General features: G+C 44.6%; 1 protein-coding gene across 1 annotated transcript in view; it reads right to left on the minus strand.

The window, feature by feature from the left end:
- Nucleotides 1–15778, minus strand: part of LOC106606313 (myosin-11) — a 72495-nt gene that overhangs the window by 44379 nt on the left and 12338 nt on the right. Inside the window, exons 5-12 of the mRNA XM_082976272.1 lie at nucleotides 14925–14952; nucleotides 13565–13667; nucleotides 8121–8227; nucleotides 6467–6531; nucleotides 6077–6175; nucleotides 3838–3981; nucleotides 2455–2550; nucleotides 571–689 (exon numbers count right to left, since the gene is read on the minus strand). Coding sequence (XP_082832398.1) covers nucleotides 571–689; nucleotides 2455–2550; nucleotides 3838–3981; nucleotides 6077–6175; nucleotides 6467–6531; nucleotides 8121–8227; nucleotides 13565–13667; nucleotides 14925–14952 — 761 coding nt within the window. The remainder of the gene's footprint in view (nucleotides 1–570; nucleotides 690–2454; nucleotides 2551–3837; nucleotides 3982–6076; nucleotides 6176–6466; nucleotides 6532–8120; nucleotides 8228–13564; nucleotides 13668–14924; nucleotides 14953–15778) is intronic.

Here is a 15778-nt window from a genome sequence, read left to right on the forward strand (position 1 = left end):
AAAAGATAACAAAGTAGAACCGAGTAGAATAGAATAAAGTAGAATTTAATAGAATAGAATAGAAGATAGTAGAATAGAGTAGAATAGAAGATAGTAGAATAGAAAATAGTAGAATAGAAGATAGTAGAATAGAGTAGAATAGATGATAGTAGAATAGAGTAGAATAGAAGATAGTAGAATAGAAGATAATAGAATAGTGTAGAATAGAGCAGAATATAATAGAGTCAAATAGAATAGAGTAGAATAGAATACAACATAATAGAGTAGAATAGAGAACAATAGAGTAGAATATAATAGAGTACAATAGAAAAGAGTAGAATAGAATAGAGTAGAATAAAACATAATAGAGTAGGATAGAACATAATAGAGTAGAATAGAGTAGAATAAAACATAATAGAGTAGAATAGAACATAATAGAGTAGAATAGAACATAATAGATTAGAATAGAACATAATAGAGTAGAATAGAACATAATAGAGTAGAATAGAACATAATAGAGTAGAATAGAGTAGAATAAAACATAATAGAGTAGAATAGAGTAAAATAGAATAGAGTAGAGTAGAAGAGTACCTGTTCCTTGGTCTGAGCCTTCTGCACCACCTCTCTGCCCACCTTGATGCGAGGGGTGAGGACGGAACGGGTGAAGTCTGTCACGTTGATACCCTGCAGGTGGCACACTTTCTGAGCCGCTGAAGAGAGAGAGAGAGAAGAGAGTGGGAGGAAGGGAGGCAAGAGAGAGAGAGGGGAGAGGGGGGAGGAAGAGAGAGAGAGAGAGAGAGAGAGAGAGAGAGAAGAGAAGAAAGGGAAAGAGAGAGAGAAAGATTAGTCATACTGTATGTTACCTGTTATCTTTCTTACCTGTGTTAGTGGTATGTTACCTGTTATCTTTCTTACCTGTGTTAGTGGTATGTTACCTGTTATCTTTCTTACCTGTGTTAGTGGTATGTTACCTGTTATCTTTCTTACCTGTGTTAGTGGTATGTTACCTGCTGTCTTTCTTACCTGTGTTAGTGGTATGTTACCTGTTATCTTTCATACCTGTGTTAGTGGTATGTTACCTGTTATCTTTCTTACCTGTGTTAGTGGTATGTTACCTGTTATCTTTCTTACCTGTGTTAGTGGTATGTTACCTGCTGTCTTTCTTACCTGTGTTAGTGGTATGTTACCTGTTATCTTTCATACCTGTGTTAGTGGTATGTTACCTGTTATCTTTCTTACCTGTGTTAGTGGTATGTTACCTGTTGTCTTTCTTACCTGTGTTAGTGGTATGTTACCTGTTGTCTTTCTTACCTGTGTTAGTGGTATGTTACCTGTTGTCTTTCTTACCTGTGTTAGTGGTATGTTACCTGCTGTCTTTCATAACTGTGTTAGTGGTATGTTACCTGTTGTCTTTCTTACCTGTGTTAGTGGTATGTTACCTGTTGTCTTTCTTACCTGTGTTAGTGGTATGTTACCTGTTATCTTTCTTACCTGTGTTAGTGGAATGTTACCTGTTGTCTTTCTTACCTGTGTTAGTGGTATGTTACCTGTTATCTTTCTTACCTGTGTTAGTGGTATGTTACCTGCTGTCTTTCTTACCTGTGTTAGTGGTATGTTACCTGTTGTCTTTCATAACTGTGTTAGTGGTATGTTACCTGTTGTCTTTCTTACCTGTGTTAGTGGAATGTTACCTGCTGTCTTTCTTACCTGTGTTAGTGGTATGTTACCTGTTGTCTTTCATAACTGTGTTAGTGGTATGTTACCTGTTGTCTTTCTTACCTGTGTTAGTGGTATGTTACCTGCTGTCTTTCTTACCTGTGCTTTCCTCTCTGTGTTAACTGTGCTAAATGTAAACTGTATTTTCAATCTTGTGTTATTGTGAACAAACTCTGTTGTTACCTGTGTTGCTCCTACCTGTGTGATGTCATGTCTCACCTGTGTTGTTCCTACCTTTGTGATGTCATGTCACACCTGTGTTCTTACTACCCTTGTGATGTCATGTCTCACCTGTGTTTCTCCTACCTGTGTGATGTCATGTCTCACATGTGCTGCTACTACCTGTGTGATGTCATGTCTCACATGTGCTGCTCCTACCTGTGTGATGTCATGTCTCACATGTGCTGCTACTACCTGTGTGATGTCATGTCTCACCTGTGTTGCTCCTACCTGTGTGATGTCATGTCTCACATGTGCTGCTACTACCTGTGTGATGTCATGTCTCACCTGTGTTGCTCCTACCTGTGTGATGTCATGTCTCACATGTGCTGCTACTACCTGTGTGATGTCATGTCTCACCTGTGTTGCTCCTACCTGTGTGATGTCATGTCTCACATGTGCTGCTACTACCTGTGTGATGTCATGTCTCACCTGTGTTGCTCCTACCTGTGTGATGTCATGTCTCACCTGTGTTGCTCCTACCTGTGTGATGTCATGTCTCACATGTGCTGCTACTACCTGTGTGATGTCATGTATTACCTGTGTTGTCGGGCATGGTGGCCTGCTCATTGTTCCTCTCCTTGTTGAACTTAATGTTCCCCAGCTGGAGCACAGTGGAGACCACCTTCATCATGCCTAGAGAGAGGAGAGGAGTGAGGGATGAGAGGAGAGTGGGAGGAGAGAGAGAGACAGACATCACTGAGAGAGACAGCAGTAAGAGAGAAAGCCCTACCCCTACCTATCCCCTCGTCCTCAAGAGAGATAGAACGAGAGAGAGAATGACAGACGGACAGAGAAAGACAAAGTGAGGTGGAGAAAGAGAATGATAGACTAAAAGCCAGACAGCCCTCCTCTTCCCTCTAGTATCTATCCCCTGGTCCTCAGAGACAGCCCTCCCCTTCCCCCAGTACCTGTCCTCTCGTCCTCAGAGACAGCCCTCCCCTTCCCCCAGTGCCTGTCCTCTCATCCTCAGAGACAGCCCTCCCCTTCCTCCAGTACCTGTCCTCTCATCCTCAGAGACAGCCCTCCCCTTCCCCCCAGTACCTGTCCTCTCGTCCTCAGAGACAGCCCTCCCCTTCCCCCAGTACCTGTCCTCTCATCCTCAGAGACAGCCCTCCCCTTCCCCCAGTACCTGTCCTCTCATCCTCAGAGACAGCCCTCCCCTTCCCCCAGTACCTGTCCTCTCGTCCTCAGAGACAGCCCTCCCCTTCCCCCAGTACCTGTCCTCTCGTCCTCAGAGACAGCCCTCCCCTTCCTCCAGTACCTGTCCTCTCGTCCTCAGAGACAGCCCACCCCTTCCCCCAGTACCTGTCCTCTCGTCCTCAGAGACAGCCCTCCTCTTCCCCCAGTACCTGTCCTCTCATCCTCAGAGACAGCCCTCCCCTTCCCCCAGTACCTGTCCTCTCGTCCTCAGAGACAGCCCTCCCCTTCCCCCAGTACCTGTCCTCTCGTCCTCAGAGACAGCCCTCCTCTTCCCCCAGTACCTGTCCTCTCGTCCTCAGAGACAGCCCTCCCCTTCCCCCAGTACCTGTCCTCTCGTCCTCAGAGACAGCCCTCCCCTTCCCCCAGTACCTGTCCTCTCGTCCTCAGAGACAGCCCTCCCCTTCCCCCAGTACCTGTCCTCTCGTCCTCAGAGACAGCCCTCCCCTTCCCCCAGTACCTGTCCTCTCGTCCTCAGAGACAGCCCTCCTCTTCCCCCAGTACCTGTCCTCTCGTCCTCAGAGACAGCCCTCCCCTTCCCCCAGTACCTGTCCTCTCGTCCTCAGAGACAGCCCTCCCCTTCCCCCAGTACCTGTCCTCTCATCCTCAGAGACAGCCCTCCCCTTCCCCCAGTACCTGTCCTCTCATCCTCAGAGACAGCCCTCCCCTTCCCCCAGTACCTGTCCTCTCGTCCTCAGAGACAGCCCTCCTCTTCCCCAGTACCTGTCCTCTCGTCCTCAGAGAAACCCATGATCTCCATGGCCTCCAGTGTTTCTATGAACATCTCATCATCTTCCTGACCAGGCACCTCCACATGACCTGCCACCAGGAACCGGTAGTCCCCAAAATCCTCCAGTAACAGCTCCTCTATACGGGGACAGACAGGAGAGGAGGAGCTGTATGGTTTATACACTATATAATTAAACAATAAGGCCTGAGGAGGTGTGACATATGACCAATATACCACGGCTAAGGGTTGTTCTTACGCACAACGCAACGTGGAGTGCCTGGACACAGCCCTTAGCCGTGGGATACTGGCCATATACTACAAACCCCCGAGGTGCCTTAATGCTATTATAAACTGGTTACCAATGTAATTAGAGCAGTAAAAATACATGTTTTCTCATACCTGTGGTATACGGTCTGATATACCATGGCTGTCAGCCAATCAGCATTCAGGGCTCGAACCACCCAGTATATAATATTTATGATATTATTATAAACTGGGTAGTTTGTGTCCTGGATGCTGATTGGCTAAAAGCCATGGTAGATCAGACATTATAAACTGGGTGGTTCCAGCCCTGAATGCTGATTGGCTAACAGTCGTGGTATATCAGACCGTATACCACAGGTATGATAAAACATGTATTTTTACTTCTCTAATTATGTTGGTAACCAGTTTATAATAGCAATAAGACACACTGAGTATACACAACTCTTTCCATGACACAGACTGACCAGGTGAATCCAGGTGAAAGATATGATCCCTTATTGATGTCACTTGTTAAATCCACTTCAGTCAGTGTAGATGAAGGGGAGGAGACGGGTTAAAGATGAAGGGGAGGAGACGGGTTAATGATGAAGGGGAGGAGACGGGTTAAAGATGAAGGGGAGGAGACGGGTTAAAGATGAAGGGGAGGAGACGGGTTAAAGATGAAGGGGAGGAGACGGGTTAAAGATGAAGGGGAGGAGACGGGTTAAAGATGAAGGGGAGGAGACGGGTTAAAGATGAAGGGGAGGAGACGGGTTAAAGATGAAGGGGAGGAGACGGGTTAAAGATGAAGGGGAGGAGACGGGTTAAAGATGAAGGGGAGGAGACGGGTTAAAGATGAAGGGGAGGAGACGGGTTAAAGATGAAGGGGAGGAGACGGGTTAAAGATGAAGGGGAGGAGACGGGTTAAAGATGAAGGGGAGGAGACGGGTTAAAGATGAAGGGGAGGAGACGGGTTAAAGATGAAGGGGAGGAGACGGGTTAAAGATGAAGGGGAGGAGACGGGTTAAAGATGAAGGGGAGGAGACGGGTTAAAGATGAAGGGGAGGAGACGGGTTAAAGATGAAGGGGAGGAGACGGGTTAAAGATGAAGGGGAGGAGACGGGTTAAAGATGAAGGGGAGGAGACGGGTTAAAGATGAAGGGGAGGAGACGGGTTAAAGATGAAGGGGAGGAGACGGGTTAAAGATGAAGGGGAGGAGACGGGTTAAAGATGAAGGGGAGGAGACGGGTTAAAGATGAAGGGGAGGAGACGGGTTAAAGATGAAGGGGAGGAGACGGGTTAAAGATGAAGGGGAGGAGACGGGTTAAAGATGAAGAGGTGGAGACAAGGATTTTTAAGCCTTGAGACAATTGAGACATGGATTGTGTATGTGTGCCATCCAGAGGGTGAATGGGCAAGACAAAATATTTAAGTGCCTTTGAACGGGGTATGGTAGTAGGTACCAGGCGCACCGGTTTGTGTCAAGAACTGCAACGCTGCTGGGTTTTTCACACTCAACAGTTTCCTGTGTGTATCAAGAATGGTCCACCACCCAAAGGACATCCAGCCAACTGGACACAACTGTGGGAAGCATTTTAGTCAACATGGGCCAGCATCCCTGTGGAACACTTTCAACACCATGTAGAGTCCATGGTCTGATGAATTGAGGCTGTTCTGAGGGTAAAGGAGGTGTTGGGTTCAACTCAATATTAGGAAGGTGTTCTTAATGTTTTGTACACTCAGTGTTTACTGCTACCAGTAAACGATACACACTGAAACCCCCCTGCAACAGCTTCTCTATATAGAGACAGAAAGTCGTTTCAGACCTGTCCTTTAAATCAGCATAACTATCTAGGACAGGGGTGGGCTCGACCCAGAATTCTGAAATCCCGATGTGGCTCTCGAGACAAAATGATTGCCGACCCTTGTTTAGGAGAAACGACCAATCCTGGCCTGTCCATCCATCATTCCATCTATCCATCTCCTCACCCTTTAGTTGGTCCTTCGCCCCGGCCACCATGTAGTAAAAGATATGGAAGGCTCTCTCTATCTTGGCTTGGCGGATACAGCGAGACTTCTCCAGCAGGTCTGGTGGACAGGGGAGGGTTAAAGACAAAAAACTCTGTGGTGCAGGAACAAGACACTGCATTTTACGTTGGGCCAGTTTCCCCCGACACACATGAAATATAAATATACATTCTTAATTGAACATGCTTTTTAGTCCAGGACTAGGTTTAATCTGTGTCCGGGAAACTGTCCCTTTTGTGTGTTATAATATCTCCCAAATCTCTAAAACATGAATTTGATAAACACTACAATACATCTCTATAAGGAGCCCAAAGTTGGTATATTTATAGAAAGTATACTTCATGAGGATACAGGTATCGATGTTGGCTCCAACGAGGAATCCGGTCACGTCAAAGTTGAGCTTAATAAACTTGCCCCTGTGAGGAGAGATATGTAGGATACTGTATATGTGAGGAGAGATATGTAGGATACTGTATATGTGAGGAGAGATATGTAGGATACTGTATATGTGAGGAGAGATATGTAGGATACTGTATATGTGAGGAGAGATATGTAGGATACTGTATATGTGAGGAGAGATATGTTGGATACTGTATATGTGAGGAGAGATATGTAGGATACTGTATATGTGAGGAGAGATATGTAGGATACTGTATATGTGAGGAGAGATATGTAGGATACTGTATATGTGAGGACTGAGCTCTTGATAGATGTCATGATATCACTAAAATAACAGTCTGTATTATAATAACAAGGAATAGCAGTCTGTATTATAATAACAAGGAATAACAGTCTGTATTATAATAACAAGGAATAGCAGTCTGTATTATAATAACAAGGAATAACAGTCTGTATTATAATAACAAGGAATAGCAGTCTGTATTATAATAACAAGGAATAACAGTCTGTATTATAATAACAAGGGCCAGGAGATTTTCCTGACTACATAATCAAACAGGGAAAGAATCTGGGTCCTAGTTAAAAGCTTTAATTAAGTTAATTAAGTTAGTAGTAAGTTAGTAGGTTAATTAAGTTAGTAGTAATGTGGAGAGAGCGAAGGAATGAATGAATTTAATTTGACATTTTTTAAATATATATAGTTTCGTTTGAAAAGTGTGTGTAATAGTGTCTGAGTGTGTAATAGTGTCTGAGTGTCTGTAATAGTGTCTGAGTGTGTAATAGTGTCTGAGTGTCTGTAATAGTGTCTGAGTGTGTAATAGTGTCTGAGTGTGTAATAGTGTCTGAGTGTGTAATAGTGTCTGAGTGTGTAATAGTGTCTGAGTGTCTGTAATAGTGTCTGAGTGTCTGTAATAGTGTCTGAGTGTGTAATAGTGTCTGAGTGTGTAATAGTGTCTGAGTGTGTGTAATAGAGTGTGAGTGTGTAATAGTGTCTGAGTGTGTAATAGTGTCTGAGTGTGTAATAGTGTCTGAGTGTGTAATAGTGTCTGAGTGTGTAATAGTGTCTGAGTGTGTGTAATAGTGTCTGAGTGTGTTATAGTGTCTGAGTGTGTAATAGTGTCTGAGTGTGTAATAGAGTGTGAGTGTGTAATAGTGTCTGAGTGTGTAATAGTGTGTGTAATAGTGTGTGTAATAGTGTCTGAGTGTGTAATAGTGTCTGAGTGTGTTATAGTGTCTGAGTGTGTAATAGTGTCTGAGTGTGTAATAGTGTCTGAGTGTGTGTAATAGAGTGTGAGTGTGTAATAGTGTCTGAGTGTGTAATAGTGTCTGAGTGTGTAATAGTGTGTGAGTGTGTAATAGTGTCTGAGTGTGTAATAGTGTCTGAGTGTGTGTAATAGTGTCTGAGTGTGTGTAATAGTGTCTGAGTGTGTGTAATAGTGTCTGAGTGTGTGTAATAGTGTCTGAGTGTGTAATAGTGTCTGAGTGTGTAATAGTGTCTGAGTGTGTGTAATAGTGTCTGAGTGTGTAATAGTGTCTGAGTGTGTTATAGTGTCTGAGTGTGTGTAATAGTGTCTGAGTGTGTAATAGTGTCTGAGTGTGTGTAAACTGTGAGTTAATTACGAATCGTGAGGAGTTGTCGTTCTTGATGGTCTTGGCGTTGCCGAAGGCTTCCAGGATGGGGTTAGCCTGCAGCAGCTGCTTCTCTAGCTCCCCCTGGAGGGCAAACGGGGGAAAGGAGGAAAAACAATCACATATCTGTGACATCACAATTATTATTCCACTTCATGCATATTACCAAAGAATGATGTCACACAACAAAACAACACAAGTTCCGTTACACTGTACAACAAGAAAGAAATGGACAACTGAGACACACCTTTTTTTAGCACACTACAAAGCAGTGCAACAGACACAGAGCAAAACACAGTCAGTGAGATGTAGCATAGCAACCACTCAGAGAGATTAGTGAAAAGATTATTATGGGGTGACTGATGTTTCACACACTATTTTAAATGCCATACAGGCCACTACTTTCTAACACACAGAGAGGTCCGTCAACAGTTAATAGTGTTCACATGCTATAGGAGAGGAGAGATTGATCATATCGTTTAATCAAATGTAGGTGTGACACGCTAGCTAGCATGCAGCTCTGAACTCCCAAATGGCACCCTATTACATATGCAGTGCACTTTTTTTACCAGACCTCTATAGGCGGTGGTCAAAAGTAGTGCACTAAATAGGGAATAGGGTGCTACTCTCATACTCACATAGGCCAGAGACCCAGGCTTCTCTGGCTTCTCCTACAGAGGAGGCAGAGGATGATGTGATCATTATAACCTATTATAATGTATTATAACCTGGTATAATGTATTATAATGCATTATAACCTGGCATAACATATTATAATGCATTATTACCTGGCATAATGTATTATAATGAATTATAACCTGGCATAATGTATTATAACCTGGCATAATGTATTAAAATCTGGCATAACCTGGCATAACGTTTTATAACCTGGCATAACGTTTTATAACCTGGCATAACGTATTGGAACCTGGTCTAACCTGGCATAATGTATTATAACCTGGCATGATGTATCATAACCTGGCATAATGTATTATAACCTGGCACAACATATTATAACCAGGCATAACCTGTTATAACATATCATAACCTGGCATAACGTATTATAACCTGGCATAACGTATTATAACCTGGCATAACGTATTATAACCTGGCATAACCTATTATAACGTATCATAGCCTGGCATAACGTATCATAACCTGGCGTAATGTATCATAACCTGGCGTAATGTATCATAACCTGGCATAACATATCATAACCTGGCATAACCTGGCATAACGTATTATAACCTGGCATAACGTATTATGATACACAATAAAGTATTCTTCTATTCTCCTTTTTCTGCTATGAACCCGAAACTGTCTTCTTCTGTGATTGGGTAAGGGGAATATAGAATATATAGAATATGAATATGGAACTGGGAGGAGTCCATAGCAGGACTTAGAGTACAGCTCATTGGCTATCAGTATTGAATATAGAACTACTGGGGGGGTCCATAGCAAGACTTAGATTACAGCTCATTGGCTATCAGTATTGAATATAGAACTACTGGGGAGGGGGGGTCCATAGCAGGACTTAGAGTACGGCTCATTGGCTATCAGTATTGAATATAGAACTACGGGGAGGGGGGGGGGGTCCATAGCAGGACTTAGAGTACAGCTCATTGGCTATCAGTATTGAATATAGAACTACTGGGGAGGGGGGGGGGTCCATAGCAGGACTTAGAGTACAGCTCATTGGCTATCAGTATTGGATATAGAACTACTGGGGAGGGGGGGGGGGATCCATAGCAGGACTTAGAGTACAGCTCATTGGCTATCAGTATTGAATATAGAACTACTGGGGGGGGAGGGGGGGGGGGTCCATAGCAGGACTTAGAGTACAGCTCATTGGCTATCAGTATTGAATATAGAACTACTGGGGAGGAGGGGGGGGTCCATAGCAGGACTTAGAGTACAGCTCATTGGCTATCAGTATTGAATATAGAACTACTGGGGAGGGGGGGGGGGGTCCATAGCAGGACTTAGAGTACAGCTCATTGGCTATCAGTATTGAATATAGAACTACTGGGGAGGGGGGGGGGGGGGGGGGGGGTCCATAGCAGGACTTAGAGTACCGCTCATTGGCTATCAGTATTGAATATAGAACTACTGGGGAGGGGGGGGGGGGGGGTCCATAGCAGGACTTAGAGTTAGGTTACAGTAGTCTGCATAGCCCACACCACAAACTGAAGAGGAAGCAGTCCACCAACCAGACCAACAGTAGTTTCTACCACACAGTCAGTTAAGGTTACAGTAGTCTGCATAGCCCACACCACAAACTGAAGAGGAAGCAGTCCACCAACCAGACCAACAGTAGTTTCTACCACACAGTCAGTTAAGGTTACAGTAGTCTGCATAGCCCACACCACAAACTGAAGAGGAAGCAGTCCACCAACCAGACCAACAGTAGTTTCTACCACACAGTCAGTTAAGGTTACAGTAGTCTGCATAGCCCACACCACAAAGAGAAGAGGAAGCAGTCCACCAACCAGACCAACAGTAGTTTCTACCACACAGTCAGTTAACCTGTTGGGTCTAGGGGGCAGCATTTGCACGTCTGGATAAAAAAAATGTACCCGATTTAATCTGGTTACTAATCCTACCCAGTAACTAGAATATGCATATACTTATTATATATGGATAGAAAACACTCTAAAGTTTCCAAAACTGTTTGAATGGTGTCTGTGAGTATAACAGAACTCATTTGGCAGGCAAAACCCTGAGACATTTTCTGACAGGAAGTGGATACCTGATGTGTTGTATTGACTTTAAACCTATCCCATTGAAAAACACAGGGGCTGAGGAATATTTTGGCACTTCCTATTGCTTCCACTAGATGTCACCAGCCTTTACAAAGTGTTTTGAGTCTTCTGGAGGGAGATCTGACCGAACAAGAGCCATGGAACGATGATGTCCCACTAGACACCTGGCGCGCGAGTTCATGTTGGGTACCCTCGTTCCAATACGTTATAAAAGAGTATGCATTCGTCCACCTTGAATATTATTCATGTTCTGGTTAAAAAAGGCCCTAATGATTTATGCTATACAACGTTTGACATGTTTGAACGAACGGAAATATATTTTTTCCCCTCGTTCATGACGAGAAGTCCGGCTGGCTTACATCATGTGCTAACGAGACGGAGATTTTTGGACATAAATGATGAGCTTTTTTGAACAAAACTACATTCGTTATGGACCTGTGATACCTGGAAGTGACATCTGATGAAGAGAATCAAAGGTAATGGATTATTTACATAGTATTTTCGATTTTAGATCTCCCCAACATGACGTCTAGTCTGTATCGCAACGCGTATTTTTCTGGGCGCAGTGCTCAGATTATTGCAAAGTGTGATTTCCCAGTAAGGTTATTTTTAAATCTGGCAAGTTGATTGCGTTCAAGAGATGTAAATCTATAATTCTTTAAATGACAATATAATATTTTACCAATGTTTTCTAATTTTAATTATTTAATTTCTGACGCTGACTTGACTGCCGGTTATTGGAGGGAAACGATTTCCTCAACATCAATGCCATAGTAAAACGCTGTTTTTGGATATAAATATAAACTTGATAGAACTAAAAATGCATGCATTGTCTAACATAATGTCCTAGGAGTGTCATCTGATGGAGATTGTAAAAGGTTAGTGCATCATTTTAGCTGGTTTTATGGTTTTGGTGACCCTGTCTTTGACTTGACAAAACATTACACACAACTCTTGTAAATGTACTGTCCTAACATACTCTAAATTTATGCTTTCGCCGTAAAACCTTTTTGAAATCGTAAAACGTGGTTAGATTAAGGAGATGTTTATCTTTCAAATGGTGTAAAATAGTTGTATTTTTGAAAAATTTGAATTTTGACATTTATTTGGATTCAAATTTGCCGCTCTTGAAATGCACCTGCTGTTGATGGAGTGCACCACGGGTGGCACGCTAGCGTCCCACCTAGCCCCAAGAGGTTAAGGTTACAGTAGTCTGCATAGCCCACACCACAGAAAGACTTGTCATACCTTGACTAGTGTTGGTGCATCCTGTCACACAACAAAAATGTCACACAGAAATGTCTCATTGTTAAAGAAATGTTTTGTTATCACATTGATAAAAGTACAGTCTCTTATGAGCACTCTTCTCAATTAAAACAGAAGGGTTACACAATTTAGACATTTCAGTTCAATTCCCATCAACTCAATATCTGCTGCTATCCTCTGAGGGACTAAACAAGTCCCAATATCTGCTGCTATCCTCTGAGGGACTAAACAAGTCACAATATCTGCTGCTATCCTCTGAGGGACTAAACAAGTCACAATATCTGCTGCTATCCTCTGAGGGACTAAACAAGTCACAATATCTGCTGCTATCCTCTGAGGGACTAAACAAGTCACAATATCTGCTGCTATCCTCTGAGGGACTAAACAAGTCACAATATCTGCTGCTATCCTCTGAGGGACTAAACAAGTCTCAATATCTGCTGCTATCCTCTGAGGGACTAAACAAGTCACAATATCTGCTGCTATCCTCTGAGGGACTAAACAAGTCACAATATCTGCTGCTATCCTCTGAGGGACTAAACAAGTCTCAATATCTGCTGCTATCCTCTGAGGGACTAAACAAGTCTCAATATCTGCTGCTATCCTCTGAGGGACTAAACAAGTCTCAATATCTGCTGCTATCCTCTGAGGGACTAAACAAGTCTCAATATCTGCTGCTATCCTCTGAGGGACTAAACAAGTCTCAATATCTGCTGCTATCCTCTGAGGGACTAAACAAGTCACAATATCTGCTGCTATCCTCTGAGGGACTAAACAAGTCACAATATCTGCTGCTATCCTCTGAGGGACTAAACAAGTCTCAATATCTGCTGCTATCCTCTGAGGGACTAAACAAGTCTCAATATCTGCTGCTATCCTCTGAGGGACTAAACAAGTCACAATATCTGCTGCTATCCTCTGAGGGACTAAACAAGTCTCAATATCTGCTGCTATCCTCTGAGGGACTAAACAAGTCTCAATATCTGCTGCTATCCTCTGAGGGACTAAACAAGTCACAATATCTGCTGCTATCCTCTGAGGGACTAAACAAGTCTCAATATCTGCTGCTATCCTCTGAGGGACTAAACAAGTCACATTGTTTTGAATGTGTTTAGCAGAGTACAGAAGAGGTAGGGGTTGTAAAAATTCCTGTAAATTCCCAGGTTTTTCAGAAATCCCAGTTGGATGATTCCCAGATGCCCTGCTTATTCCATCCTGATTCCAGGAAACTTCCATCCAGGATTTCTGGAAAATTTGGGAAAGTTTTGCAACCCTAGGGTAACACAGCTCCAGTGTATTATAGTGTATCATATTGTATTGTACACTAGAGGTAACACAGCTCCAGTGTATTATAGTGTATCATATTGTATTGTACACTAGAGGTAACACTCACAGCTCCAGTGTCCTTCTTGCTGCCCTTGTGAGAGGAAGCCACCACCGCCAGATACTGGATCACCTTCTTCGTGTTCTCTGTCTTCCCCGCTCCAGACTCACCTCTGGTGGGGTAGAGAGGAGAGAGACAGGGGGTTAGAGAGGAGAGGGACAGGGGTCCAGACTCACCTCTGGTGGGGTAGAGAGGAGAGAGACAGGGGGTTAGAGAGGAGAGAGACAGGGGGTTAGAGAGGAGAGGGACAGGGGGTTAGAGAGGAGAGAGACAGGGGGTTAGAGAGGAGAGAGACAGGGGGTTAGAGAGGAGAGGGACAGGGGGTTAGAGAGGAGAGAGACAGGGGGTTAGAGAGGAGAGGGACAGGGGTCCAGACTCACCTCTGGTGGAGTAGAGAGGAGAGAGACAGGGGGTTAGAGAGGAGAGGGACAGGGGGTTAGGGAGGAGAGGGACAGGGGTCCAGACTCACCTCTGGTGGAGTAGAGAGGAGAGAGACAGGGGGTTAGAGAGGAGAGGGACAGGGGGTTAGGGAGGAGAGAGACAGGGGGTTAGAGAGGAGAGGGACAGGGGGTTAGGGAGGAGAGGGACAGGGGTCCAGACTCACCTCTGGTGGAGTAGAGAGGAGAGAGACAGGGGGTTAGAGAGGAGAGGGACAGGGGGTTAGGGAGGAGAGGGACAGGGGGTTAGGGAGGAGAGGGACAGGGGTCCAGACTCACCTCTGGTGGAGTAGAGAGGAGAGAGACAGGGGGTTAGAGAGGAGAGAGACAGGGGGTTAGAGAGGAGAGAGACAGGGGGTTAGAGAGGAGAGGGACAGAGGGTTAGAGAGGAGAGGGACAGGGGGTTAGGGAGGAGAGGGACAGGGGTCCAGACTCACCTCTGGTGGAGTAGAGAGGAGAGAGACAGGGGGTTAGAGAGGAGAGGGACAGGGGGTTAGAGAGGAGAGAGACAGGGGGTTAGAGAGGAGAGGGACAGGGGGTTAGAGAGGAGAGAGACAGGGGGTTAGAGAGGAGAGGGACAGGGGGTTAGAGAGGAGAGGGACAGGGGGTTAGAGAGGAGAGGGACAGGGGGTTAGGGAGGAGAGAGACAGGGGGTTAGAACCCCAAAAGGGTTCTACCTGGAACCAAAAAAGGGTTCTCATATGGGGACAGCCGAAGAACCCTTTTAGAACCCTGTATTCTAAGAGTGAGCAAAACAATTCTGAGATGTGAAAACATTGATGCTCAAAATCTCAGAACAATGCTTAGCTCAGGTAAAACCTGATAGTCCCAAGGTCATGGGATAAGGTTACATTTGGGACGCATCCCTGGTACAAGGGGCAACAAGTTCATGTGTTGGAAAAAATATGTCTGTGTTTGAGATTTGGACTCACGTGCACAGAATTGACTGGTCCTCACGCTCTGTGGAGAAAGACAGAGAGAAAGGGAGGTACGGAGGGAGGGAGGGAGGGGGAGCGGGAGGGAGAGATAGGGAAGGAGGGAGATGGAGAGAGGGTGAGGTTGAGGAGAGAGAGAGAGAGAGAGACAGAGAGTGATGGGGAGAGGGAGGGGAGAGAGAGAGAGAAAGAGAGGGAAGGAGTGGGAGAGAGATAGAAGGAGAGAAGGGAAACAGAGGGAGAGAGATGGGTTAAGGCAGGACAGTTGAAGCCAAGCTGAACACACCAAACATGAACTTAAGGTGCTCTGTTCACTCACACATAGAGGAAAGACTAGAGGCTAGGAACAGCTTCCTAAATCTTCCTACATCTATTTCTGCACCAGATTAACTTCTCTGTCACTCAATATTGGCTAAAAATAGCAGGGGGATGGAGAGGGCTACTGGAGGAAGGTAACCTTGGTAACCTGCTCCATGTATGGGTATTTTGATACACAAACACACACACACACACATACCACACACACACACACACACACACACACACACACACACACACACACACACACACACACACACACACACACACACAACTTAACACACACAGACAGACTCCATGTCTGGGTATTTTGGCGATCACCCCCTACTGATGGCTGGAAACTGGACCAGTAGGATTTAGGTTCTGTCTGAAATTGTATCCTATTCCCTAAATAATGCACTACTTTTGGTTCTAGGTAGAACCCTTTTGGGTTCCATGTAGTACACTCTGTGGAAAGGGTTCTACATGGAACCCAAAATAGTTCTGTTTAATCGTTATCCTGTTGCCTAGTCACTTTACCACTACCTATATTT

Source organism: Salmo salar, chromosome 06 (genome assembly GCF_965601325.2).
Source record: "Salmo salar chromosome 06, fSalSal1, whole genome shotgun sequence".
In the NCBI taxonomy this organism is placed as follows: Eukaryota; Metazoa; Chordata; class Actinopteri; order Salmoniformes; family Salmonidae; genus Salmo; species Salmo salar.